Source organism: Notolepis coatsorum (genome assembly GCF_963971535.1).
Source record: "Notolepis coatsorum genome assembly, chromosome: 7".
In the NCBI taxonomy this organism is placed as follows: Eukaryota; Metazoa; Chordata; class Actinopteri; order Aulopiformes; family Paralepididae; genus Notolepis; species Notolepis coatsorum.
Window position 1 is genome coordinate 129,409,040 of NC_140171.1, and position 27,297 is coordinate 129,436,336.

The window sequence follows — 27,297 nt, forward strand, 5'->3', positions numbered from 1 at the left end:
GCGGGGAGATCTGCTTTCGTTGCATTTGTTAAATATTGTAGGCGTGTTTGTTCTCTCTGTGAGAGAAAGAAGAAATGTGGAGATTTGTGCTCTACTGAGCGCACCTTTCCAGTTCAAACCTTTATTTAAACCTTGAGAAATCAGTGAGGGCTGGCCCTCATTTCTCGACAAGCGTAGCTTTCGTCCGTCAAGCTAAGAGGACGGAGCTTGAAATAGGTCAATTGGTTGTGATCATACATTTTAATTGTACAAAGGTTACTAGAGCATAAATAGGGTGCGTTAACTCTTGAAAGTTCAAAACAAATTAGAATTGAACCCTTTCACTACCACACTACAGAAGGTTAACCTTTCACTACCACACTACAGACGGTTGTGAAAGGGCTAACCCTGTCACGTGGCAGTGAAAGGGTTAACCGTTTGGTAGTGTGGCAGTGAAAGGGTTAGTGTTGTTTAAAAGATGAAGTTATGCTTTTTGAGAAATGAAAGGTGTCAAATGAATAGTGAAAATGAAATAGATATTTGTGATATCTGTTTCGTATTTGTAACCTTGAACTCAAAAAGACCCAGATGACACAAACTTTTTCTCAATACGTTTTTAATTTAGTTTTTTTATTTCTTTATTTTATTTTTAAGTGTTTTATAATTTTTTTCTCCAAAAAAAATCCTGAGGTATTCACAATATAATGGCATTTATTCTGTTTGAAATGAGACGGGGTGGGGATAAAAAAATTAAAATAAAAAAACAGGAGAAAACAAAAGGTGCGTCAGTAAAGCAGACTGTCCAGACGATACCATGGTGTAACAGTATGCCAATCAGTCAACTTCCTAACAATTGTATTCATCCATCAAAAACACAGAAAACTTTAAAACATCTAGTCAGCTTTAGGACTGTAGCTGGCATTCAGTATTTGTGTATTAAAACCAATCCAAGTCTCAAATAATAGCAGCAAACTTACTATTAGCAAAGCACTAGATTTCTAATACACCATGCTGTGACTATGTAGATTTAAACCATACAGTTTGTTTGGGGCCTACTGTGTAGAACGTCTGATGAATAAAATAACGGCCATCAATAGGCAAACATCCTTTACATCTGACCGATACTAAGGCAAGCCAGCAGTAGCGTATATTATCATACCGTAGATCTAACAAAAACCAGCAGCCTATATTAGCTATCGCCTAGTTGGTTTGTGTGGTTGTTGAATACAATATTTTGGCTTCTGTATATGGTAAGATGCTGACAACAGACCATTCCTCTACCACGTGTCTTGTTTGGCTTCCAAAAGAAAAACATATATATACTGTATATATATATATAAAAAAAAGTACAAACAACCAATAAATAAATATCAGTGAAAAAAACACATTGTTTTCTTTCTCCGAGTCACAGATCTATGATTGATAATAAAAGAACATCTGAGACTTAAAAAAAATAAAATAAAAATTCACACATTATCCGCCCAACTGACATCTCCCTCGCCCCGCCCCCCACGCTATCAACAGAGCCGTCCCAAGTGCAACATCAGTAATGACAGTCTCAGCATTAGAAGGACAAAGCTCTAGCAATATTGACCCAACAGCTCACGACTACAGCATCAGACAAACCACAGACCAAAACAGTGGGGCTTTTGGGGCGGGGATGGATAGAAAAAAAACTAAACATGAAACAACACAAGAATAAAATAATGCCGCGTTCACGCCATGTCGGAAGAAAGAGACAAACACTGGAACAACGTTATGTTACTACTTCAGTCAAGACAATAACATTTAGCCAAATACATTTCTCCTGCAAGCTCCTGTTGCAGGCTCTGCACAAGAGAAAGTGAAAGACAGGGCAAGGTACGTGTATAATAATAATACACTGTATAAACAGTATATACCTTTCAACAACTGATTAGATATGAGCCGTCTGTGTGCTTGAGGCAATGAGGGCATGCTCAGTTGACCTATCAGACCCTGCCCTCTTTTCTTGATCCTCCAATCACAACCGTTGCCTCCCCCGGACAAACTCTGTTGGGGAAGCAACAGTTGTGATTGGAGGATCAAGAAAAGAGGGTGGGGTTTGAGATAATTAATTAGGGGTGTTTAGCAAGAGTGTCCCCGCAAGAAATGTTTAACTAGTTCAGCGTTCATTTGTGGTATTAGTTCTTGTTATTTTATCAACCAGTGTTATCTTCTTCTGCATAGACATAGAGGAAGAAAGGAAATAAAGATGGTAGACATGGGTGGACTTGCTTAGCTCTGAAACAAACTATAATATTACAGTTGTGGGGCACGACCAGTCGACCATAGCCTGTGTGGCTTTGAAATATAAAACAAATATTACAAGTTTGCTGCCTATTTTTGACAGACTTCCACATTTTTGTTACACCCAGTAATTAACCACTAGGAGGCTGCCGTGAACAGTCCTTTCCCCAGACGGCAGCTCGTATTAACCCTTTCACTACCACTACAGACAGTTAACGGTCTGTAGTGTGGTAGTGAAAGGGTTAACCTTCTGTCGTGTGGCAGTGAAAGGGTTAAACCTTCTGTATTGTCGCAGTGAAAGGGTTAACACTTTGGTAGTGTGGCAGTGAATGGGTTAACGGTAACTCCCATATGACGTGAACGCAGCATAACGGCACACAAATTATGACCCCGAACGAGGGGAAAACAAGAAAGGAAGAAATCACGATATTTAATCACAAAAAACAAAAAAACAGAATCACAATTTCTAATTCAGAGGAAGAGGACAGGAGTTTATGACGTGTCAACGTAGGGTGGATGAAGACGTAGGTTGGATAAGAGACTACAGTGGAGTGGTGAGAAAAGGGGATCACTCGGCCGCGCCAGAAAAAGACACACCGTTGAAAAAGAAAGACAGACTTCGTCTAGCTAACTGTCCCACGCTGTCCATCTCTCACCGCTCTCAGGGATCACCCAGTGATTTCTTTGTTCAATTTGGTGTAATCTTTGCCCTGAATATAATAATAAAAACAATCAAAATAATAAACAAAATAAATAAATAAAAAAAAGGACAAAAATAAAGGTAATAATAATCGCCGTCGTCGTCACGAATAGACTTTTGGTAGACAGAACACTTTGACACGTGCCCCCCCCACACTCCCTTCTGCTCACACACAGCTAACTAAAGACACACAACACGTGAAAAGGAAACAGACACTTAAAGAGACACTTAAAGAGACACAATCTAAAGTGGTCTCATTAAAGAGATACACAAAATCGCCAACTCATCCGCCTCGCAAACTCAACTGGTGACGGTCAGAGTTTAAATGTATATATTGCAAACAGAAAGTCGAGAGAATGTTAAAAAAAGACAAAAGTGTGTCTTTTCCCCCCCACGTACACAATTCAACATTTTCACAAAAAACAAAGATATATAATATATAATATATGTAAAAATCATAAATAAAGATAGAGTTTGTGTCCCCACCCCTCCCCCACCCTAACAGACCATTATCGAAAACCAATGGCCGTTGCAGCGGTGACAATAACATGCAATTGATATACTTTACAGCATTAATCTACATCTCCCAATCTACAAACCACAAGTCTAAACCCACCCGTGTCCACAACCCTCCCACCCAAAACCCCAATACAATCCTTAAATATTTGTCAGCTCATTCAAAACACGTCTCTTGCCATCTCTCTCTCTTAATCGTTAGCTCTGTGGATTAGCTGAAGGCATGATCTCACTCATACTGGGGAGGGGGTTAAAAAATAATTCAATTAAAAAAGGTCTCATGTTGTCGCCATCTCCAGTTTCACCATATGTGTGTAAATATACAGGAGGCTTTCCTCATCTAAGCAAGCTGACATGGTTTGAATGACTGCATAGTGAAATGGTATTTGGTTTAACTTACAGATGGGTTATGAGTGACACATACACGCTCCCTCAGTGTCCGAGGACTTTCTTTGTTTTGTTTTTTTTTAAACAGTGCTGGCCTTTACCACTGTCATGCTAACATACACATAAAGCCACTATTGGCAGTAGCCAGCATCACTGCGTAGAATGATACAATAACTAGACATGTGTGTGTGTGTTACACTGCACCAGGACACAGGTCATTAGTATTCAAACTTATTTTTCTATAATTTATTTTCGTACACGCACACCAAAAGTAGTCACTCAATTTAGTAAAAACCCCACCGACTTTTTTTTCTTTTTGAATGGTTAAGTGTGGCCCCGTCGCCCAGCAGGTGTGTTCAAACTTAAAGATACACACAAACTAAGAGCAGAACAGAGTGAGTGTGTATGTTTAAAAGAAAAGAAAAAAAAGAGAGAAATGTCAGCAAAACAAAAGAAGAAACTTGACAGCAGGAGACTGGGTCTAACACAAATCTTCAGGTGGACATTTGGTAACAAAGACATACATAGAGTTGACTTTTGAGAAGGTAGAGTTAACCTTCTGTGAATTGTCGCAGTGAAAGGGTTAACCGTTTGGTAGTGTGGCAGTGAAAGGGTTAACAAGACTTTACATAGATATACCATGAAGGCCCCCCCAAAGACCCCCCCGACGCTCAACTACAGATCTGATGTCAGCGACCAGAGAGCCATGATGATGAGACCAACTATGGTCCTCAGGTTGAGAAACACTGTGGCTGCAGACCCCACTCTCAGGATATATAACCCCATGACAACATGGCAAACCTTCTGTTTTAAGTAATAGGGAGGTGTAGTCTGACGTCACTTTGGACCGCCCGCGAGGTCCACCCGTTTAGGGATTTATCATTGGGAAAATGGATTATCGGTTATTGTAACAATTCTGCCGCATGAACATTGGAAAGCGTTCCTTTTTTTGCACAAAATCAGTTCCCTTCCATCACTAACATTATTGTTTAAGCATTTTTGGTTGAAATAAAATGTTAGGTAATTCTTTTATGATTAATTGCGAATATTTTCATGTTGAGCTATAGATTGTGGATCAATACGCACAGAAAGGTACACCATGCAAATGTTCATGCTTTATTTGTTTTAAACGAGACGATTTAGAAATGGGCAATGGGGAAATACGTTGCGATTTCAAGCGAGGTGGACCGGCCGGAAACAGCAATGACGTAACCACTACACCTCCCTATAAGACTAAGTCTTCGCTAGCCACAGAGTAGAAAGGACTGCTAGGTTGAGTAGCAGACTGCTTACGCCCCAGGTGTGTTAGAACACCAGTCTCCATCTGTATATCACACACAGGCACTGCTACAACCCCACCCCCCCCCCATGCCCTCCCTCACTAGCTACAGAGAGATTTTATATATATATATAATGTCAATAACAATAGTCATAACAATAATAACAATGCTCTTTTTGTATTCGTTTAGTTGTCGACACCTTTGGTGTGTATGGTGGTGGTGGAGCGTGCGGACGGACAGAGAGACGGACGGAGGCGCTGATGGGTGGGACGCGCGGTGGAGGACGGACCTCCTGACTAAAATGGTAAAGAGAGTGAACTCTGGAAAAAAGACCTGGACAGACAAAGACACGTTTCCCCCTAATCATGTTATTTACACTGTGCTGTTTAGTGTGATGTTGTGAGATTAACGACTACATACTTGTATTAGCTTAGAGAGCTAGCTTAGTGTGTGTGCACTTAGTTTGTGTGGTTTAGTAGCCGTGGGATATCAACCTATTCTGTTCCCTCGTCACCTTCTCCTCGCTCTCTCTTTCTAATTGCCAATCTCTCACTTTCCTCTGCCATCTTCGGACTGGCTCTCTATATTTGGTAACATGTACACATTGCATTATTTCACTTATTTGGTTTAAAAATAAACAATAAAGTATTTGTCCTTTGGGGAAAAATTATTGACAGCAGCATCTAAAGCACACACAAAAACAAAAGCAGCAGCGGTAAATAAAAATAAATAAATAATAACAATAACCATTCTGAACAGAACAGTAAACATCATACAAACAAGTGCTAACTCACTTGCTAAAAATAACAATTGGTAGGATGGTGTAACACCACGAAAGCTTTTTTACGTTTACAATATCAAGCTAGCCTTCTGGCAGCACTGTGAAATGTAAGCTCCATTTTTATTTCTCTCTCTTCTCTCCTTCATCGCACACTCATATTCTCTCAACCATACTAGTTCCAGATTGTCCTTAACTTGACCCTCTGACCTCTCTTATTAACCTCTCACTTAACCTCACTTCCTTAACACTTTCTCTTCCCTTTCCACTCCTCGCTCCATCCCGTCATTCCTTCTCTTCAACATTCCATGCTCCCTTTCTCTCGGACTTTCCCTCGTTCTTCTCGACGTTGTTGTTCAATTCTGCATAACTAGCAGGCTTTGGCTGTGGCCCTGCGAGAGGGGAGGCGAAGGGACTGCAGCGAGGAGCTCAGGTTGGGTTCCCTGCAGACCTGGGGAACCTATCGTGTGTCTATGAGATGACGCTTTTAAACAAGAAGTAAATGGTAACTTGACAAAGCCACATAACCACCGTCCATCAAGAGTGGACCCCAAGGACGAAGTGCACATCACTATTTATCTAAAAGCATATACTATTTCCTCCAGGTCTGTTCTCTTCGACCGCCTCCTCCCCCGACAGCTACAGTGTGTACATGCAACCTTTGGTCTGATAGCGTGGAGCACTACGCCACTAGGAGACAGAGGGGCGAGAACAGAAAAGGAGGCAGAGAGAGAAAAGAAAAGTAATGACAAATGCTCCACAGCTAGTGAGATCTACGTGGTGAGATCTATGTTCTTTGTAGGCCTGTCCCCAACTAAGGATTTGTATAGTCGACTTTGATTGGCCAACATCGACTGGTAGTCGACTACCGCCCCGAATGCAAAAAAAAAATATTATTTCAAAAAGAATTATAAATATAAATATATATATATTATTCTTTGTATCATTCCATTTGGGCTGTGGGGGGTGCTTAATGTCTGAAGGAGTCGACTGAAGGCTTATTGTCCTCTGCAAAAGCATGCAATTGGTCCACTGATGGATACATCTTGATATTTGTCTAGTCTAGTGTGTTCATTAGACGGGTGAAATCCTCTTTCAGTGCCTCTGTGCCCGTTTTCTTAGGCAGCTATGCTTCTAGGCCTCTTTGCTTTTGGAAAGAATGATCCCAATTTTCTTTTATTCAAAATAAAAGTATATTAAAAAAAAGATTGCATTCGACTAAGAGGTTGGCAGTCGACTACGGCTCCTTTCAATCGATTAGTCGGCTATTCGACCAGTCGAGGTCAGCCCTAGTTCTTTGTAAGATATGAGCTCCTGTCCTTTGCCTGCTTGATGAAGCGGCAGACAGCTCTCCCCTCGTTCCTCACACTCTCTCCTGTCGATACCGACACCGGCTGGACCCTCGTCTGACCAGTGGAACAACCTCCACCTGTACACGTCGTCAAAAGCTAGATTAGGCTATCACCTATATTCCACGTTTATTATTTTCTATACCATATATTGTTTATTTGTATAAGATATATATTTACTCCGTTTATTGACCCGATAGTATTTTATTATTCGCCCTTGTCACATGCTCCTTGTATCGTGCTGTAGACAGAGCGAGCCCATGCAACTGTGTATCGTACGGAGAAGGGTTACAGTTGGTGCGGCGAGAAAAAGTGTTATCAGGAGAGAGTTGTTTTTGCTACAACGCTGTAATGGTAACGTTGGTGAATTACTAGTTAAAAACGGTATCGTAATATCGCCAAAGGAGAAGTGGAGTAACATACTCCAACATCGATCTGCCGACGTGCAGAAAATAACGGAGACAGGAGAGACATTAGGCTGAGTTCGGTTGCGGCTGAATTCAGCTCTGTGCTGGTTCGCCGCACAAAGGGCTAACTAGCTATCGAACCCGAAGCTCGGGCGTTTTGGACTATAGGAACCCGGTCCGTACGAGACCCCCCTATCCAGCGACTACCCGACGGTCTTCCACGGGTCTACATCAGCCTCTGGAGTAGGAACTCCAGAGATCACCGTCTCCGTCCTCATCTTTCTCCTCTGGACAATTCACCATCCCCCCCCCCCCCCCCCCATTCAGAGCTCCAACGACCTGGTACCATTAGCTTAGGACTCATAATTCATTCGGAAATTGTGATATATAAATTGTATAATTAATTTGGACATTGTGATATATATAAATTGTATAATAATAATTAGGATACTGGTTGCATGTAAATTTGATTAGCCCCAGGATATTAATGTGATATGTTACATGTGTGTTTTTATGTTACACATTAAATGTAATAATTCAACTTGGTACCCCTGTCCCCTCCCAGTTAATAAGAGTGTCCGCCATTTTGTGTATATTTAGTATTGGTTAATTAATAATTTAGTATTCGTCAGTCTCATCATTTAAATACAGTCAGGGTTGTGTAGCCCCTTAGCTACAATTGGTCCTTCGAGCCGGATCATAGTGATAATATGGCTAGCGGTGGACATTCCCCAAGCAGATCTCCCCATTAGAACGCCCTATGCGCCGGTGTCAGCCTCCTCCAAACCTGGAGGGCTACGCCATAGATCTACACACTAGCTTCACCAAGAGGATGCTAAGCAGGGATAACATTGGTAGCTCAAGCATGCCCGACCTTACTCAAGAGTCAACCCTAGATGCACACCGTGGTGTAGGGACCCCAGCTAGCTCTAGTGCAGCTAACCTAGCTTACAGGGGGGGACCAGTGAGGCATGACTTGACTAGACCCACAGAGGACCGTGCCCCCGACGAGGATCTCGGGGCACGCATGAAGACTGGCTCGCCGCCCAGCCCGGGCAGCCCCGGATCAAGGTCATCCGCGTCATCCTCAAGCGAGTCCGACAGGATGCTAGCGGAAGCCCTAATCGCCACGATAGCCGCCACGGCTGAAAGGGAACGCCTCCAGGCGCAACGAGAGAGTGAACGTGAACATCTCCGAAGCGCCTCCAGGCTGAAGAAAGGATGGAGCACGAACGCATCCAGGCGCAGTGCGAGTCAGAGAGAGAGCGCCTTCAAGCAGAGAAGGATATGGAATGCGACCGCCTCCAGGCACAAATGACGCAAGCGATCCGGAATGCAACTCCCCACTCTTCCGCCCGAAGCTCCCGGAGATCATCATCGGGCCAAGGGTCGAGGGCACCCTCCCCGACGGAGCTACACTGGACCCCGCTTCAGGTAAGAACCAGTCTACGTTACAGAGCAGCTAGCTGAGCGACTACAGAGCCTGACTGAGGACGAGGGAGGTCAGACGGCCCACCTGCACTACTACGTCCCGATCAATGAAACCGAGCGCAGCCCCGGTCTCACTCTGGGGATGTCCCTAGCCGACCTCACCCGTCCCAACTCATACAGTGACGGTCCAGAGTTCCTCAGACTCCCGGAGGAGGAGTGGCCCATCCCAACACCTCGGGGCTGCGAACCAGGACGAGTCAGAGATAAAGAAGTCCATGTTCTGCGGGCTGAGTCAAGCCCAGGCTCCAACAGGCCCAGACTTAGATGACTGCCAGACTCTGGACAGTGCCCAAAAAAGGACGTTCCTCTGGCACTACCAGGAGCTCCCCCCCACCACAGACCTCAGTGGACCCCCTCAGTACTGTTGTCTGACCAGGGGACGAATTTTCGAGGAGGGGACACGGAACTGAGGTAGAGCTTCCTGAGCATGGGTGAGGAACTCCAACTCGCTCCATCTCAGGTCACCTTCCAGTTCAATCCACGAATGCTCGCCCATTTCGGGGGAACATGGGAGAGGGAGGTCCGATCAATTAAGACTGCTCTGTACACCGTGCTTGGAGCCCAGATGGTGGGCGATGAGGTCGGGTGTCAGACCCCAGCTCCTACAAGACGCCGGAGTTGGGTACCCTCCTGGATGAGAGCTTTCTGGACAAGGCATGTCTAAACTGTAGGGTTGGGCATCGTTTGGATTTGAACGATTCCGATTCTCCATTACGATTCCTGTTCTAAACGATTCTCGATTCCGATTCTTTGGGGTGCAGGTCAAAACAGGTCACAGCTTATTTTGCAGGAGAAAATCTTTTGAAAAATCTTTATTTTTTTCATACTATTCACATTGTCAGTTGACATGATACAGTTTAATTTGGTTGCTGTACTGTAACTAGGGTATTAACAAAGTAAAAAAAGAAATAATAATAATTAAATTTTCTTTTATTTTTTTAGAATCGAGATGCAAACATTTTCTTAACGGTTTCGGAACCGAAAGTTAGGAATCGGTTCCTATTAGAACCGGTTCTCGGTGCCCAACCCTACTAAACTGTCACGCCTTGTACCCCACCAGCGAGCACCGATGAGCTTCGGTCTCGGGTGGAGCAATTATCTAAGGACCTGGAGGACCTGGTGTCGGTCCAGAGGAGAAGCAGCAGCCAAGAAGTCGGGGGTCAGACCCCAGCTCCTACAAGACGCCGGAGTTGGCTACCATCCTGGATGAGAGCTTTCTGGACAAGGCATGTCTAAACTGTCACGCCTTGTACCCCACCAGCTTCTCCGAGCCCAGCTCCTACAACAGGCTGGAGTCTGGTACCCTCCTGGATGAGAGCTTCCTGAAGTGTCAAGGGGGCCTCAGGATGAAAAGGCCCTTTTAGAAATTGGGGGGGATAAACTCCCCTGAAAAGCAGAATAATAAAATACTATAAGGTATAGAAAATAATAAACGTGGAATTTAGGTGATAGCCTAATCTACCTTTTGTTGAACTAAGTCTAATCATTAATCTGGACCTTCAGAACTCTGTCGTTAAGTCCCACTCAAAGTCCCACTGAATAATCATAAAAAAAAGATAGAAAACCAACACCTATCCTTTTCTGCTAATAAAAAAATTTAATACTAATTTTTTTTGTATTTCTTTCTGATTTACCAATTACACAGCTACTAGATGGATAAATGGAAGATATTCTAAAAGGTGAAGCCAAGTTAAATCTAATCCTATTATTCACTATTTATCTGAAGTAAATAGTCATGTAACATGACATGTAATGTCTACATGTAGGTAATTTTTTTGTGTGTGAAATAGATTAAGTTGTTCTCCTTTGTGTGTTGTGTGTTAGAACTGTAGTATTAGTGTGAATAAATGCCTGGAATATACATTTCACAACAAAATTGCGTTTCAGACATAAGGCTAACAATGAGACGCTAATGTAAGCTACTAAGAGAGAGCAAACGCTTCGTTTTCCAGTGTGTATTGACTACTCTGTTGACCAATCCAATGACTTAGGATCAATGTTGGAGATAAACAAGTAGGTGAATAAGAAAATAATGTACTTTATAACATGCGTCTACATAGACGGTTTCAGTTGAAATGTGTGGATACAGGTTGTGACAATGGACCTATCCAGAGCCCCGCCCTCTTTTCTTGATCCTCAAATCACAACTGTTGCTTCTCTCGGAAGTAACAGTTGTGATTGGAGGATAAAGAAAAGAGGGTGGGGCTTGATTTAGGTCAATTGTTGATATGTGTGATAATGTGCCAGTGTGTGTGAGTGACAAAACCTAAAAGTATACATTGCTCTCCTTTTACTCCCATCGTGTCTGCCTGCCCAGATTAAAATAGCAACAACAATAAATTAACCAAACCCCTACCACATCGATCTATCCATCTGTTCATCCGCCCATCTTTCCATCCATCCATCCATCAGTCTGTCCATCCAGAGCCCTCCGTCGAGTGTTCACTAGTGTTGGGCTATGCTAGCGGTGGGCTGGGCTAGGCTAGCGGTGGGCTGGGCTAGGCTAGCGCTGGGCTATGCTAGCGGTGGGCTGGGCTAGGCTAGCGGTGGGCTGGGCTAGGCTAGCGCTGGGCTGGGCTATGCTAGCGGTGGGCTGGGCTAGGCTAGCGGTGGGCTGGGCTATGCTAGCGGTGGGCTGGGCTAGCGGTGGGCTGGGCTAGGCTAGCGGTGGGCTGGGCTAGGCTAGCGCTGGACTAGGCTAGCGTTGGGCTGGGCTAGGCTAGCATTGGGCTGGGCTAGGCTAGCATTGGGCTGGGCTAGGCTAGCGCTGGACTAGGCTAGCATTGGTTGGGCTAGGCTAGCGCTGGGCTAGGCTAGCATTGGGCTGGGCTAGGCTAGCGGTGGGCTGGGCTAGTGTTGGGCTGGGCTAGGCTAGCGCTGGGCTAGCGTTGGGCTGGGCTAGGCTACCTACTGAAGAGTGAGTGGAGCTGGTGCTGGTGGCTGTAACACTGGCTGCTGCGTGGCGACTCAGTCCGCTCCATCACCGTCTCGAACCAGCCCGCCACGTCCACCTCCAGAACCTCATAACGCCGGATGAAACTATGCTCCTAGAGGAGAGAGGGAGGGAAAGGGAGAGAGGGGAAGAAAGGGAGAGAGGAGAAGAAAGAGAGAGGAAAGGGGAAGAAAGGGAGAGAGGAGAATAAAGGGAGAGGAGAGAGGGGAAGAAAGGAAGAGGAGAGAGGGGAAGAAAGGGAGAGGAGAGAGGGGAAGAAAGGGAGAGGAGAGAGGGGAAGAAAGGGAGAGGAGAGAGGGGAAGAAAGGGAGGAGAGAGGGGAAGAAAGGGAGAGGAGAGGGGAAGAAAGGAAGAGGAGAGAAGGGAAGAAAGGGAGAGGAGAGAGGGGAAGAAAGGGAGAGGAGAGAGGGGAAGAAAGGGAGGAGAGAGGGGAAGAAAGGGAGAGGAGAGGGGAAGAAAGAGAGAGGGAGGGGAATGAAGGGAGAGGAGAAAAAAGGGAGAAGGGAATGAAGGGAGAGGAGAGGGTTATGAAGGGAGAGGGGAAGAAAGGGAGAGCAGAGAGGGGAATGAAGGGAGAGTAGAGGGCGGAGGAACAAAAGGAACAGCAGAGAGAGAGAGAGAGAGTAAACAAAGGGAGAGCAGAGGGCGGAGAGAGAGGAAGAAAGGTGGTTAGGCCTGTAGTCAAGAGTAACGTCCCGATGATAACAGCAACTGGCAAAATGGTGATTATTTAACTATAAAGAGAGGTTTTAGTCGTGGAGTGACTTACGAGCAGCTTGTGGTATTTTGGCCTTTTTCTGTGATCCTTTGTGAGGCTGTGGAAAGAGATAGACACAACTTAAAAGCTGCAAGAGCCAATTTAGCAGAAAATAAACCACCATAAAATAACCTTCTGTAGCTGCCTAGAACTTGCATTTCTAAGCTCTGTGTGTCACGGTTGGGGTCGATTCCCTTTCAATTTGTGAACATAAAACGTCCAATAAACATGTAAGTATCAAGTAATAGCCAGTGTCCGTTACAAAATGTATGTCAGCATATAAAGTCTCTGATATAAATCAGGTCATAATGGTTCATCATAATTATCGTAGATATAACAGTATGTTCAACCATTTGGTTTATTTTAAAATTAGAACCTAAAGACAATCGTGCCTTTCCATAAACAACAGTATCACGTATATCACGTGTGTGTGTGTGTGTGTGTGTGTGTGTGTGTGTGTCCCTCACCAGTCTTTGACGAAGGACTGGAAGTCCAGGGAGAAGCCCATGCTGAGCGGCAGAAGAGGAGGGTCCTCCTGTAGCACTTTGGTCAGAACCTCAAAGTCTGTCTTGCAGTTCTTATAGGGAAACTGTCCCGTGGCCAGCTCCACCTGTTGGCCATGGGGACACATTACACAAGAAATTCCCTCTGCATTAGGGCTGTCAGAATGAATTTCAATATTCACATTTAATTTAAAAAAAAAAAGATTAAAAAAAATAATATGGAATGTAAATAAATAATATTACTGATATGAGGGGAACTGAAAACACATCACTGGTTCTTGTCCCTTTTTCGTGATTTTGGACAAATGTGCCATACAGGCCCAATGCCTAATGACAGTTTCCTATAGGGAGGTGTAGTGGTTACGTCATTGCCGTTTCCGGCCGGTCCACCTCGCAAAATTGCAACGTATTTCCCCATTGCCCATTTCTAAATCGTCTAGTTTAAAACAAATAAAGCATGAACATTTGCATGGTGTACCTTTCTGTGCGTATTCATCCACAATCTATAGCTCAACATGAAAATATTGGCAATTAATCGTAAATAAAAATCGCCGAATTTGATTTCAACCAAAAATGCTTAAACAATAATGTTAGTGATAGAAGGGAACTCATTTTGTGCAAAAATGGAAAGCTTTCCAATGTTCATGGGGCAGAATTGTTACAATAGCCGATAATCCATTTTCCCAATGATAAATCCCTATACGGGTGGACCTCGCGGGCGGTCCAAAGTGACGTCAGACTACACCTCCCTATTGGATTATCTACCCAAATATGCAGATACAACAGACAATGAACTTTGATCATTGTAAGCATTTTACACCTGCTGGTGTAAATGGGGTAATAATATTGAAAATGTCCCTAATTTTAACCCATTCATATTCAAATGGTGTCATTTAGGACAATTGACGGCCCTACTCTGCACTGTTTTATTTGTTGACGTTTGGGTCACAAAGACCTTTCTCAAGACGATGAATCGATGGGTCTTAACCGCTTCGTGGCCAACCACGTATATATACGTGATTGGGCGCCATCCTTAACCAATTCCGTGCCAATCACGATGATAGTCGGGTTAACTCGCCATCGCTTGCGTGCCAATCACGAGTATAGTCGGGTTTTAATCGTTATTTCTTTTATTAGCGATATCCATTCATTTTCATCCATCTAACCTGATGTTATCGTTGGGAATGGGTCTGAGCTCGCAAAAGGGCAAATACCGCCGCCTATCATCTCCCAGATGGTATTGCACATCATTGGATTGGATTGGCTGGGGATGGGTCCGGGTTTCCCTTCTCAGGCAAGCAGTATCGTGTTACCACATTGACTGGGGAGGCTGGGAGCAGCCTGAATTATGTGTTTTGGACTATAACGTGGATCAATGGACGCGATCGATATTTGGAATGGCGATCAGGAATTGGATTAATCTTTTTGCAGAACATCTGATGTGAGGTAAGGACTCTATGTTACCAGTCTTGGGTTAATCAGATGTTCCTTTCACCGCCATCGTGTGTGTGTGTGTGTGTGTCGTTGGCGCGGAGCAAGACACGGATAAGCGATTTTTCAGCCCGCTTCTCTAGCGTGCATAAGGACACATATACTATCGATAATCTAGCGTTTATTTGAAAACGATTCATAAATTGGGGCGGCTAAGTGGCGCAGTGGGCAAGGCACTCGCCACTAACGCAGGAGATGCTGGGTTCGAGCCCAGCTCTCGGCGTTGCTACCAGCTTGGCTGGTCGTTCATACTAACACAATTGGCAGTGTTAGGGGTGGGAAAGCTGGTGGGCGGGGATTGGACGTTGTGGACAGCGACTCCTACAGGTCGGTTGGTGCGCCTGTACAGCAGAATCAGGAAGTATCGGGGGCAGCGTGAGCCTCCCACGCGTTACTCCCCGCCACTGAGAGATCGCGCTGTACAGGTGAAAAGATGCGACAGCTGCCTCCTCATGTACCGGAGGGGACACGTGATGCAAGGCTTGGTCCTCACTGCAGCCGACCAGTGGGAGGCATAGTCTAGCAACGTTCGAGACAGGGGAGGGGAGAATTGAAGGGAAAATTGGAGAGGCGAAATTGTGATGAGAGAAAAATGGAAAAATGGGAGAAAAAAGTGAAAAAAAAAAGAAATGACAACGTGTTTTGTGTATTCCACTAAAGGGCTATTATCGCGTCTTTCTCTGGAATTAATAGAAATCTCAAACTATACTCGTATTCAAAACGGTATAAAACGGAAATGTACCGATGAAAAAACAATCCGTTTCGTACATGTTGACTGCAAGCAAGTCATTGTGTGTATTAGACCCCTAATTTGGTCATATCCGGCCGGCTCTGAATGTGTTAAAAGGCCAACCACGTATATATACGTGTTACCACTCGGTTTTGCTTTTATTCCATTTTAATATCCTACTCAATGTCACGGAGCAGTATGTTGGCTGGAAACGGCATATCGGGACTAAAGTGCAGTACCGGCCAGATCCTGGTATTGGCGCTGTCTCGATAATGCAGTTTCCCCTGTTGCAGACCGGGTGTCACTTTTTTTTCACTCCGGGTTAGCTTTTCTGTTAGCCTGAAGCGAGGGCTTTACCCGATTGCATGGAATACTTTTTGCGACGCCGAATTCAGTATGCAGTAAAGGAATATAGCATCAGCCAATGGACATATCGATCTACCAGATGGCGATCAAATAACTGGGAAATTCTTTTTGGAATCCAACCGGCCACAGGTAAGAGTGATTTGACGTCAATTTCAGTCTGATCGGGCCTTGTTCTCATAGCCATCCACCCGGTCAGCGTAAGATGTTGCAATAACGAATGCCGTTATTGGTAATCAATAATCAGAAACGACTTCCCCCCCCCCCCCCCTTTCATGCATTCATGGTGGAACATGGTACCGATCATATGCATTTTGATTTTTAACTCTAGCTTGTGTAGGGCCGAAACGCCAATCGATTTAACGTTATTAGCTTAGCGCCCTATAACTAGCTTTGCAGGAATTACCCCAGACCATTGGGCTATATAGTTCATATTCACGACGCTATAAAACGGGAACATATTGCAGAGCATGTGAGCGGAGCGGAGCGCCCGATAAATCCGCTCTTCGCTCTAGCCGTCTGGTTCCGCTCTCATTCGCTCATGTTGGCCCGCCCCCCCAAGTCGCTCACCGCTCACCTACGAATCAAGCGCTCCCCGCTCCACAGCTCGCTCAGCAGAATTTTTTCTTTTGGAGCATGATGTAAATTTGCTTGATTTGACCAAACTACAACAGTCTGCACCCCCTGGGCTAGGGCTGGGCGATATAACGATAACGATAAATATCGCGATATATTTTAATAATCGATATCGAATATCGAAATTAAAAAAAAAATCAAAAAATCGTTTTTTTTTTAATCGTTTTTTTTTTGTGCCCTGCAACAGGGCAGTGGACAGACTTGTCTTTCTTGCCTGCAACTTAAAGTAATGGCTTTGCTTATCCAAATGACAATACTGACCAAATTGAGATTTATTTTTCTCTTGTCCATTTATTTTGTTTGCTTTCTAATTTAAAATACATTTTGAAACCGTCTGTACACAGTAGGCTATGCTATGTGTGCTAGCAGAGCTAGACTCCAGTCACGAGTCACAGTGCACATGTGCGGTGGTTTGTCCACCAAAAAAGCGCCAAAAGATCGAAAATAAACTAACAGAGCCAGAACTGTTCAACTCCTCTGGAGCCACAGCCAGCAGAGAAGCCGGTTTACTTTAGCTTTTAAACCAGCTGCAGCCTGAGAACTGGAGTGTGAGGGGATGTAACACTAAAGATGGTGGCAACGACAAAGAATTGCTGCAAAATAAACATACATCTGTTATTAAAAAAAAATAAAAAATTAATACTTTTCAATACAATTCGATAATTATCGATATCGAGAAATAAAATAAAATTATCATATCGTTATCGCGATATGATTTTTTTCCATATCGCCCAGCCCTACCCTGGGCCCCTTAACAATTGTTTGTATTGAGCCGTATTGTATTGTACCCATTCTGCAATGTTAAATAATGTTTATCCATTCAACTAAGATATGGTAGCTAGCCTAGCCGCAATGCTATGGTCGATCGCATTCACGTTAGCATGTAAGCTAACAACAGCGGTAGCTTTAGTATCTCGCTTTTTGTGAGACTAAACTCCGCTCTTGGTGATACATTGTGTTGATGACTCTGCACCCCCCCTTAACACTTTGATTGCCTAAGGCTAAATTCATGATATACCATCCGTTGTCAGCTCTATTTAACATGGAGAAGTTCCCCTTCTTTGCAGGGCTATAACTTTTTAAATTCTATTGCTAGATTGCCATTATTAGGGCCCATTCAAGGTCCTATATGTATTGTTCATGGTGTAGCAACGTTAAACTTTTTCATTCACATATTCATACTAAAATATGGTCTAAGGTATAAGTATGTTTTCATCTCTTTCTGCAGCTTTCTCCAGAACGTGATTTATAGCCCCAAATGCATTATATTGATGATGAAATACAGTTTGATAGCAATCGGCGCGATATAAAAAATTCCAACTGGACGGACTTCTGGAAGTTACTACACGTCATCTGATGTTGACCGGATGGGCGAGGGGGCGTTTATAATTCCGTGGGCAGCGTTATACCATTCATCTAATGTGGGTCATATGTTCATCAGATCAGTTAGTATCGAACACGGTAATATTACACGCTAAAACTCACCCCAGTCTCCTCGGGCCGTTGGGCGATCAGCGTGGGGAAGACAGTTTTCCATTATGGGATGTCGAAATACCCGGTCCATTTCCAGGTTGTATAATAGTATATACGTCCAAATAACGTTGTTTATTGAGTTAGGGCGAGCGATCTATTATCCAGTGTTTCAAGATGGAGTCGCGGGAGCTATAGAGAGTGCCCGGAAGTAATATGGGTGATCACCACTTCATCCACATGACTTCCTGTTTGGCGCTTCTGCCGATCGGCCACCAGATGGCGCTCTTGAACCGCTAGAGGATTGAGAGGAGCTCAGAACTGTGTGTGAAGGCTGCAGAGGGGAAATATGATTCCGATCACAGATTTTTGAAATATTGATATTAAAGACGAGTTAGGGCGTCCTCGGCAACTTTAGCATGGCTAGGAAAGACGCCTAAACACGTTTTCGGCACTTAAAGTGTTAACAACTGTTTGTATTGAGCCGTATTGTATTGTACCCATTCTGCAATGTTAAATAACGTTTATCCATTCAACTAGCTGTACAGTACTAAGCTATGGGCTAGCCTAGCCGCAATGCTATGGCCGATCCCATTCACGTTAGCATGTAAGCTAACAACAGTCTCTCGCTTTTTGAGAGACATAAACTCTCCGCTCTTGGTGGTACATTGTGTTGATGTTGGTTTCGTTTCATCAATAAATGAGGCAGAACACAGTGAATGTATCCCCCTTTTTTTTTTTGGACTTTGTTTGTTTCTCACTGAAAATAAATGTTGTGTTCAGTCACCCGAGGTGATTTAAAGATGGCGGATTCTACTTTGGACTTAGCAGGATGTGAGTGACGGTTCACCCTTCTCATTGGTTGAAAATGGCCTTCATGTTTGTACATCGCCACGCCACCTGTTGCTTTGGCATTGTACTACATGTATATTACATCAGTTTCTGTGTGATCGTGTGCACTGAGCGGCCCGGAACGGCTTGGAGCGGAGGAGAGCTCTCGCTCCGGAAGTCACGCCGACCCATTTTAAAACCCACTCCGTCGCTCACTTCAAAACCACCCGCTCCACTCCCCGCTCCGCTCCCACGCCGCTCACATGCTCTGACGTATTGATTAGTGATGCACGATATATCGGCCGCCGATATAATATCGGCCGATATGGCGTTTTTTTTTACACATCGGTATCGGTCCGATATCAAGATAGGGCCGATATATATATATTTTTTTACATGTTTTGGCCTTAAATAGTTTCAAAATATCAGTAATTTCTGAAAATAAGTTACAAAAGTAAAAAAGGTATGCGTTTTGGAAAATAGCTCTTTATTTGATTATCATAAAAAAGTGTTTTCTATACAGAGATATCGACATCGGTAAATATCGGTATCGGCCAGAACAGCAATATTAATATCGGTTATCGGTATCGGCCACAATTTTCACATCGGTGCATCACTAGTATTGATTCTTTATGGCATATTGAAGGGAAGGTTTATACTGTCAATTGACAATGGACACATAGCAATAATATAAAATATAGATTTAGCTCTACAAACAACCTCACGCACAGTGAAAACTTGTAATGAAAAGCTGGCCTCATATAGTGGGATTAGACGGGCTCCAATGGCCCTGAATGTGTTAAGCAAAGTCTTTGTGACAGAAACGTCAACAAATATAATCAACACAGAGGTGTTCCTCTGAGTTCACCTTTTTTCCTTCGACACATTACTAGGGCTGACCTCGACTAGTCGAATAATCGATCGAAAGGAGCCGTAGTAAAAAAAATAATAATAATAATAATACAATTATACATATATATATATTTTTTTATCATTCTTTCCAAAAGCAAAGAGGCCTAGAAGCGTGGCTAACGCTAATGGCGCGCATACCAGATAGGCTAACTGCCTAAGGAAACGGGCACAGAGGCACTGAAAGAGGATTTCACCCATCTAATGAACACACTAGACAAGTATCAAGATGTATCCATCAGAGGACTACCAGTCGACTATCGGCAAATTTTGGCCAATCAAAGTCTTAGTCGGAGACAGGCCTACACATTACACACACCCAGTGATGTACCTGAACGCGTTCAATGAATGCGTTCGTATTTTGGGCGAATGTGAACTGAGCGTACTGTATTTCCGCTAGATGAACGTAATTGAGAACGCGTTCATTCTCAGCGCTGTATAACGGCGTTCAAAAGTGCGTTCATTCTCAGCACTGTATTATAACGGCGTTCAAAAGTGTGCCAGATTTCATATGCCTTTCAGCCGAAAACCCAGTTAAAACACACCGTAAACGTAAACAGGCTTCAAAATAATGCGGAAAACTACCCAATCTGGCAACCGCAAGCTGCCTGTGACGCGTATGCTGCCTGTCACCCCTGGCTGTCGCACAAAAATATACGTCATCAGACTCCTCACAACAAGAACAGCAGCACTCGCTCAGACAGACTCTACGGCGTCGGCGTATGAGCATTTAAAAGAGTTTTAGTTAAAGTCAGTAAATGTTTTGCACTTTGAATATTGAACTTTGAGGTATAACCTTAGTTTTATACCTCAGCCTGGTTCCTACCTCGTGTTGTATTAGTACAGTTATGTCGGCACATGTTTATATGTTATATGTTTGGACAATGACTACTTTCACTTTTGGTACTTTAAGTATATTTAGATTATTATACTTAATAAAGACCATTCAAGCAGCACGTTTTTCCTCATGTTTTTGAAAATATACTGTAGAGATGAAAGCTGCAGCTGCTACTAGTGTGGATGAATGGGCGGCAGCAAAGCGTTATGGAAATGCCAGTATTCTGATTGCCGTCTGTGGTTCTATATGGGTTGTGGCAATAAATTTGACAAATAATAGCTTGCAGCAACGTATTGAAAAAAGAACTATAAACTATAAATTAGTTCATTTTTGAAACCATGAACTTTAGTTCAACGTTTTGATTTATGAACTATGAACTGAACTAGTTCATTTTAAAATGTGTGAACTGTGAACTGAACTAGTTCGTGTAGAAAGTGAACTTTCCCAACACTGCACACACCATACTAAGACTAAACGATGCTCAAAATAAAATCGTCATGTAATCCCCGGGGTCTTGGGAAGTTGGGACAGCTCTGTCAATAATATTCCTAACTCTCTCTCCCTGGAGTATTTCTATGAACTCGCTGAATTGTTGTTTGGAGAGTTTTTACACTCAAAGAGCCTTTATTGTATAGTTGTGCTAATAGTGCTGAAACAGAAAATGCACCCATATCCTTGGAAAATAACATTGGTTCAGTGTCATCATCACCAGTGTAGTTCACGTGGCCAGTCTCCTACGCATGGCTAATCAGGCACAACATCACTAAGTGCTGCTCAATGACACGACAACGAGAGGATCCGTTGTTTTCGTTTCTAGCTTTAGGAGAGACCTGATGTGTGACGGATCATTAGGAATAAAACATCAACTTTGTTTTAGCTGAGAACAACCTAAAAGGAGAGGAAATGTCTGACAATATGAGGAAGAAAGGAAGCTTAGAGGAAGACGTTACCAGAGAGATGCCCAGGCTCCACACGTCTGCCCGGATGTCGTAGTCAGGTTTGCTGGGGTCCGGAGGGTCTATTCTTTCAGGCTGGATCGGGATGCAAAACAGAGGAGACTCAGATTTCTGAATATTTAAAACGGTTTCAATACTAATTTCCCGAAATATCGATATTTAATTATTCAAAAAAATAAATAATTGTATAAGGAAGTTGCATTGTTCATTTCAATACCTGTAATAGTACAGTAGTCCACACACACACACATGTGCATTCAGTTAAGTCGGAAAGTTGTAATACAAACAGTTCAGTTTGTCAGGTACATGCAACACAGATTACAGTGTTTACATCTGTCTGCTTGAGAAAATACCATGTTCTGCAATAAAAAAGATTGAAGTGAGATGAAGTTATTTTTAAATGTGTGATCTAAAGATATATATAAAGTTTACTATATATATTTATCTTCTCTTATAGTACCAGAGAGAAGCTGAGGAGAATCAACCAGCAACAAAAGCGAAATTTATAAAAAAAATAATTATATATATTTTTTTTACATTTTAAGATTGAACCTTTTTCCCCGTGGTATCGAAAATGGTATTGAATATCGATACTTTTCAAGGTATCGTATCGAAGTTCGAAATTCCAGTATCGTGACAACACTATTAGGAACGGGTGCTCCGTTCCGTCCGCGCTCCGTCCTCGAGCACGAACCCCCCCCCCCTCCTCTCCCCCCTCTGTTCTGCGTACACACTACAATCTCGTGTTTCGTTCCCAAGCACAATTGAAGAGAGCAACACTCTATAGTCTATATTTCTATATTTTCGCTGTACCTTGGGAAGTAATGTACCTAGTTAAACCTACACGATGGGTTAGATACAGGTGGGATTTTGGATACTTTTCCTACATTAAAAACATTATGGCCATGCCGCTCGCTAACCACATAGATTACAGACAGATACATATACAAAACATATAACGAACAACGTAAAAGATAATATGCATATACTTGATCGGCTATAGTCCCGCTGAACACAACTAGTCACCTTGATAAGCTGCACGCTAAAAACACGATGGGTTACAGACCGTGTTTCCCCTACCATTGCCTTGGCGGGGCGGCGATGAGTCTGGAGAAAAGAATTTCCAATTATTTGATTTCGATCTGCTAGATCCATTTTCAATTTGTACGACGCAATAAACGCCGAAAGCATATTGATTCTTGCGTCTCGAAAGCGATCCAATGCACTCGAGGTGTTTGTCTGGATCCACGTAACAAGATAGCTCTGCCGGAACTTTTCCCCCGATGCACAGAGCACCACATCCGGTTTAGAGTGGAGTGCAACTCGCCCGAAATCCACCAGGCGGCGGTATTGAGGCATTGCAATATCAGACAGGGTCCAGCTGGCTCCCGGAGCCTTCCTGGATGAATTATGAATGCCAATAGCGAATAAAGGAAATAACGATCATAAAAACGAGTAAACTCGTTGTTGGCATTATTAGATTGGCGGGCAATAACGAGTAAACTCGTTTTTGGCGCAGGATGTGTTAAGGTGAGTTAATAAATTCACTCTGAAAATCTGCTCCGCTCTGATAAACTGACTCTTTGGTCAGAGCGTCCAGTGTGCACTCAGAATTTCCGAACAACTTGAGTGCGCTCGCTCTGACACTGGTTGTAAATAGGTATGAGTGTTGTATGTGCCTCCCTCAGTGTTTCCCATTAATTACCTAGACTGATACATTGCCAATAGGGATGTATCAGTAGTATTGGCAGTGGTAGTAGTCGTAATAGTAATCCAGTATATTTCTATATTTTCTAAAAAATAAACCAGTTTGTTCAACACAGGTAGACACTTTTGCTTCATTTCTTTGATGGCTCAAATGTATGCTCTAGTCTAGTCGGTTTTGTGTTTTGAGCATGCCCCCAGACCCCCCTAGAGCAGTGCTTCCCAATCCTCTCCTCGAAGCACCCCAGCCATTCCATGTATTTGTTAAATTCCACCACTAGCACACCTGATTCAACTTAACAAGTCCTTTATTAGTTGAATCAGGTGTGCTGGTGGTGGAATTTAACAAATACCGGTACATGGAACGGCTGAGGTGCCTCGAGGAGAGGTTTGAGAACCACTGCCCTAGAGGGTCCGAGGTTCACCCACCACAGTCTCACAAAATCCTGTGGGAAACACTCTACCTGTATTGTAAATAGTTATGTGTGTTGTCACTACTGTATGTATAATTGTAAATAAGTTAATTTATGTGTTGTAAATAAATATTGTTAATATTTATTTACCTAATTTATGTGCAATCGTTTCATTTCAGCTCAGTGTAGAGAAATGCACCGATACTAACAACCGCCTTACTGCGCGTGTTTATGACGACACTGTTGACACCACGCACGCGCGGCCCGCGACAACACTAGTAGTTTTGGGGGGCCTACCACCCCCCTGAAAAAAATCGTAAGGGAAACACTGACGGATCAGACACTGAAAAGTCATGAGAATATGGATGCTAAAACTTTACTTACCGATTGGCAGGCTAGTTGATGGACTAACGTCAGGCTGCATTACTGGAGGTAGTAATAGTGCGATGGGTTGTAACTTGTGATTGAACAACAACGTCGGGCTCCCTTGTTGTTTGGGTTATGGATCATGGTAGGGGTGGACGGTATAAACGGTATACGGTATAAACGGTATTAATTTGCTCTACGGTATGGATTTTGACTATACCGTGTAACCGGTAGAGCAGCTCTAAAATAGCAATGACGTCATGTAACCACAGTGCGACTATTTCAATCGCATTTGCCCCTAAAAATAGATAGAATTAGTCATAGATAATAGATATGTGCAAACTGGAAAAAGTTATTTAGGAGGCTTCGCGCAGTGGGCGTGTCAACACGCAATTGTCATTTCATAATAAACACATATCACCGCGGCGCACAGCAAGTTTCAATTTCAGTTCCTGGCATTTTTAACCAGTGGAGAAAGGTAAGAGATGTCCCTATCGTTTTTCTTATATGAATTATTCTACGTTAATAAAACATACCTGGTGATCAACTACAGTTTGCTGTAAACATTATGATATGCGTGTAGTGTTATGATAACGACGGCTGCAGCGGGAGCCGGGAGGACGGCTGCAGCAGTGGATTTGCGAATATCATGCAGCTGCAGAGCCGCAGAGCCAGCGGCGCTTTCAGGTCAGGTCCGCTCAACAGCGCGCCCCCACCCAACGGCTGAAAGCTGTGACCAGACCTGAAAGCGCCGCTGGCTCTGCGGCTCTGCAGCTACATATGCTTCTAGCAAAATCCAGCATCCAGCCCGGCTGTTTGCAATGGGAGCAGCACGGACTCTGGACTTATTTTATTTGGAATATAATGACTTTATACGCAAAAGTAGCATAGTTTTAAGTTAAAATATTATAAATCTACATGCCTTGAGGATGTCATTCTTTATATAGCCTGCCTATCAGGCAAAAAAAATTATTCTAACGGAAACACTGATACCGTGATATATACCGTTACCGTCTATGCTTCAAATTATACCGTGATATAAATTTTAGACCATACCGTCCACCCCTAGATCATGGGCTAACCGGCCATGTTACTGTGGCTAGTGATTCAACAACGGAGGGATCACTGATTGATTTTTGGTCGACTCGATTATGATGTCCACTGCATCAAACCACGGAAATGTATCCTCGTCATCAGATGAGCTGCCTGATTTGCGCACTGAATCTCGTACTTTAAGATATTGAAGCCCCATCTTCTTCACTTTTAGCTTGACATTGTTGACTGATCTGTTGTACCCATGCATGCACGCAAATACTCGCCAATTTGCCCATAAATATCGTCGTTTTTGTGGGTATTGTCCAGTTGTTTATCTGCCCAAAATTCAAGCAAGCATGGTTTTGCTTGCACACCACGCTCCGTTCCGTTGTCGGTGGTCGCTGGTGCGCACCCGAAACCACCTTTTCAATCGGTCCCGGCTTGGAGCGAATCAGCATCCCCGGTGACAGGGGGGGGGGGGGAGCGTTCTCATCACACTTATTTTGGTGCGATCGTGCTTGGATTCGACCCCGGATGGCTTGTGGGAAAGCCCCCTTAGTGTGGCTGTACTTGCGAGACGATTTATTAACGAGACGATTAATGTGGGTATATTGCCCAGCCCTAGTGTTTGAGTATGTTGTGTGTGTGTGTGGGTGTGTCTTTGTGTTTAACCTCTTAAGCCTTACCTTTATAAGCTCATATTTAGCTAATAACACTTAAAATCATTGGTAAACAAACAGTGCTGAAAATATACACTTTGACTGCTGTTTTGATATGGTTAGGGTCTTTACTCTTGGCTACATTTGAAAAAGAAACACAACATCACTTAAGTTAACACAGACTGTATTGATCTATTTGTGACGTGAAATAAATCTGGGCTTAACCCTTTCACTACCACACTACCAAATGGTTAACCCATTCACTGAGACAATACAGAAGCTTAACCCTTTCACCGCCACACGACAAAGGGTTAAGCCTTTCACTGCGGCAATACAGAAGGTTAACCCTTTCACTGTCACAGGACAAAGGGTTAACCCTTTCACAACCACACTACAGAAGGTTAACCTTTCACTACCACACTACAGAAGGTTAACTTTTCACTACCACACTACAGAAGGTTAACCTTTCACTACCACACTACAGAAGGTTAACCTTTCACTACCACACTACAGAAGGTTAACCTTTCACCGCCACACAACAAAGGGTTAAGCCTTTCACTACCACACTACAGAAGGTTAACCTTTCACTACCACACTACAGAAGGTTAACCTTTCACCGCCACACTACAGACGGTTAACCTTTCACTACCACACTACAGAAGGTTAACCTTTCACTACCACACTACAGACGGTTAACTTTTCACTACCACACTACAGAAGGTTAACCTTTCACTACCACACTACAGAAGGTTAACCTTTCACTACCACACTACAGAAGGTTAACCTTTCACTACCACACTACAGACGGTTAACCTTTCACTACCACACTACAGAAGGTTAACCTTTCACCGCCACACAACAAAGGGTTAAGCCTTTCACTACCACACTACAGAAGGTTAACCTTTCACTACCACACTACAGAAGGTTAACCTTTCACCGCCACACTACAGACGGTTAACCTTTCACTACCACACTACAGAAGGTTAACCTTTCACTACCACACTACAGACGGTTAACTTTTCACTACCACACTACAGAAGGTTAACCTTTCACTAACACACTACAGAAGGTTAACCTTTCACTACCACACTACAGAAGGTTAACCTTTCACTACCACACTACAGACGGTTAACCTTTCACTACCACACTACAGAAGGTTAACCTTTCACTACCACACTACAGAAGGTTAACCCTTTCACTACCACACTACAGAAGGTTAAGAGGTGAACTCACAGCCATGTAAGCAGCACAGCCGGCGCTGCGTGTCTTGGCCTTGGAGTCGACGAGGCGTCCGCTGATGCCGAAGTCACAGAGTTTGATCTGCCCCTTGTCGTCAAGCAGGATGTTAGACGGCTTGACGTCCCGGTGGATCACACCATGCTTCTCCTTCAGATACAGCAAGGCCTTCACTATCTGGAGTACAGACAGGGGGGGGGGGGGGGGGCGAGAGGGAGAGAGGGAGAGAGAAACAAAGGGAGGGAGAGAGAAACAGAGGGAGGGAGAGAAACAAAGGGAGGGAGAGAGAAAC

At 43.6% G+C, this 27,297-nt stretch overlaps 1 protein-coding gene across 1 annotated transcript in view; it reads right to left on the bottom strand.

Annotated features, from left to right (window-relative positions):
- Positions 1-11,774: 11,774 nt before the first annotated feature.
- map2k7 (mitogen-activated protein kinase kinase 7) overlaps positions 11,775-27,297 on the bottom strand; it is a gene marked incomplete at its 5' end in the record, with an annotated part of 38,964 nt that continues 23,441 nt past the window's right edge. The window contains 5 exons of the mRNA XM_084318503.1: positions 11,775-12,202; positions 12,878-12,923; positions 13,333-13,475; positions 21,587-21,667; positions 27,003-27,182. Of these exons, the coding sequence (XP_084174629.1) occupies positions 12,059-12,202; positions 12,878-12,923; positions 13,333-13,475; positions 21,587-21,667; positions 27,003-27,182 (594 nt within the window). The 3' untranslated portion in view covers positions 11,775-12,058. The remainder of the gene's footprint in view (positions 12,203-12,877; positions 12,924-13,332; positions 13,476-21,586; positions 21,668-27,002; positions 27,183-27,297) is intronic.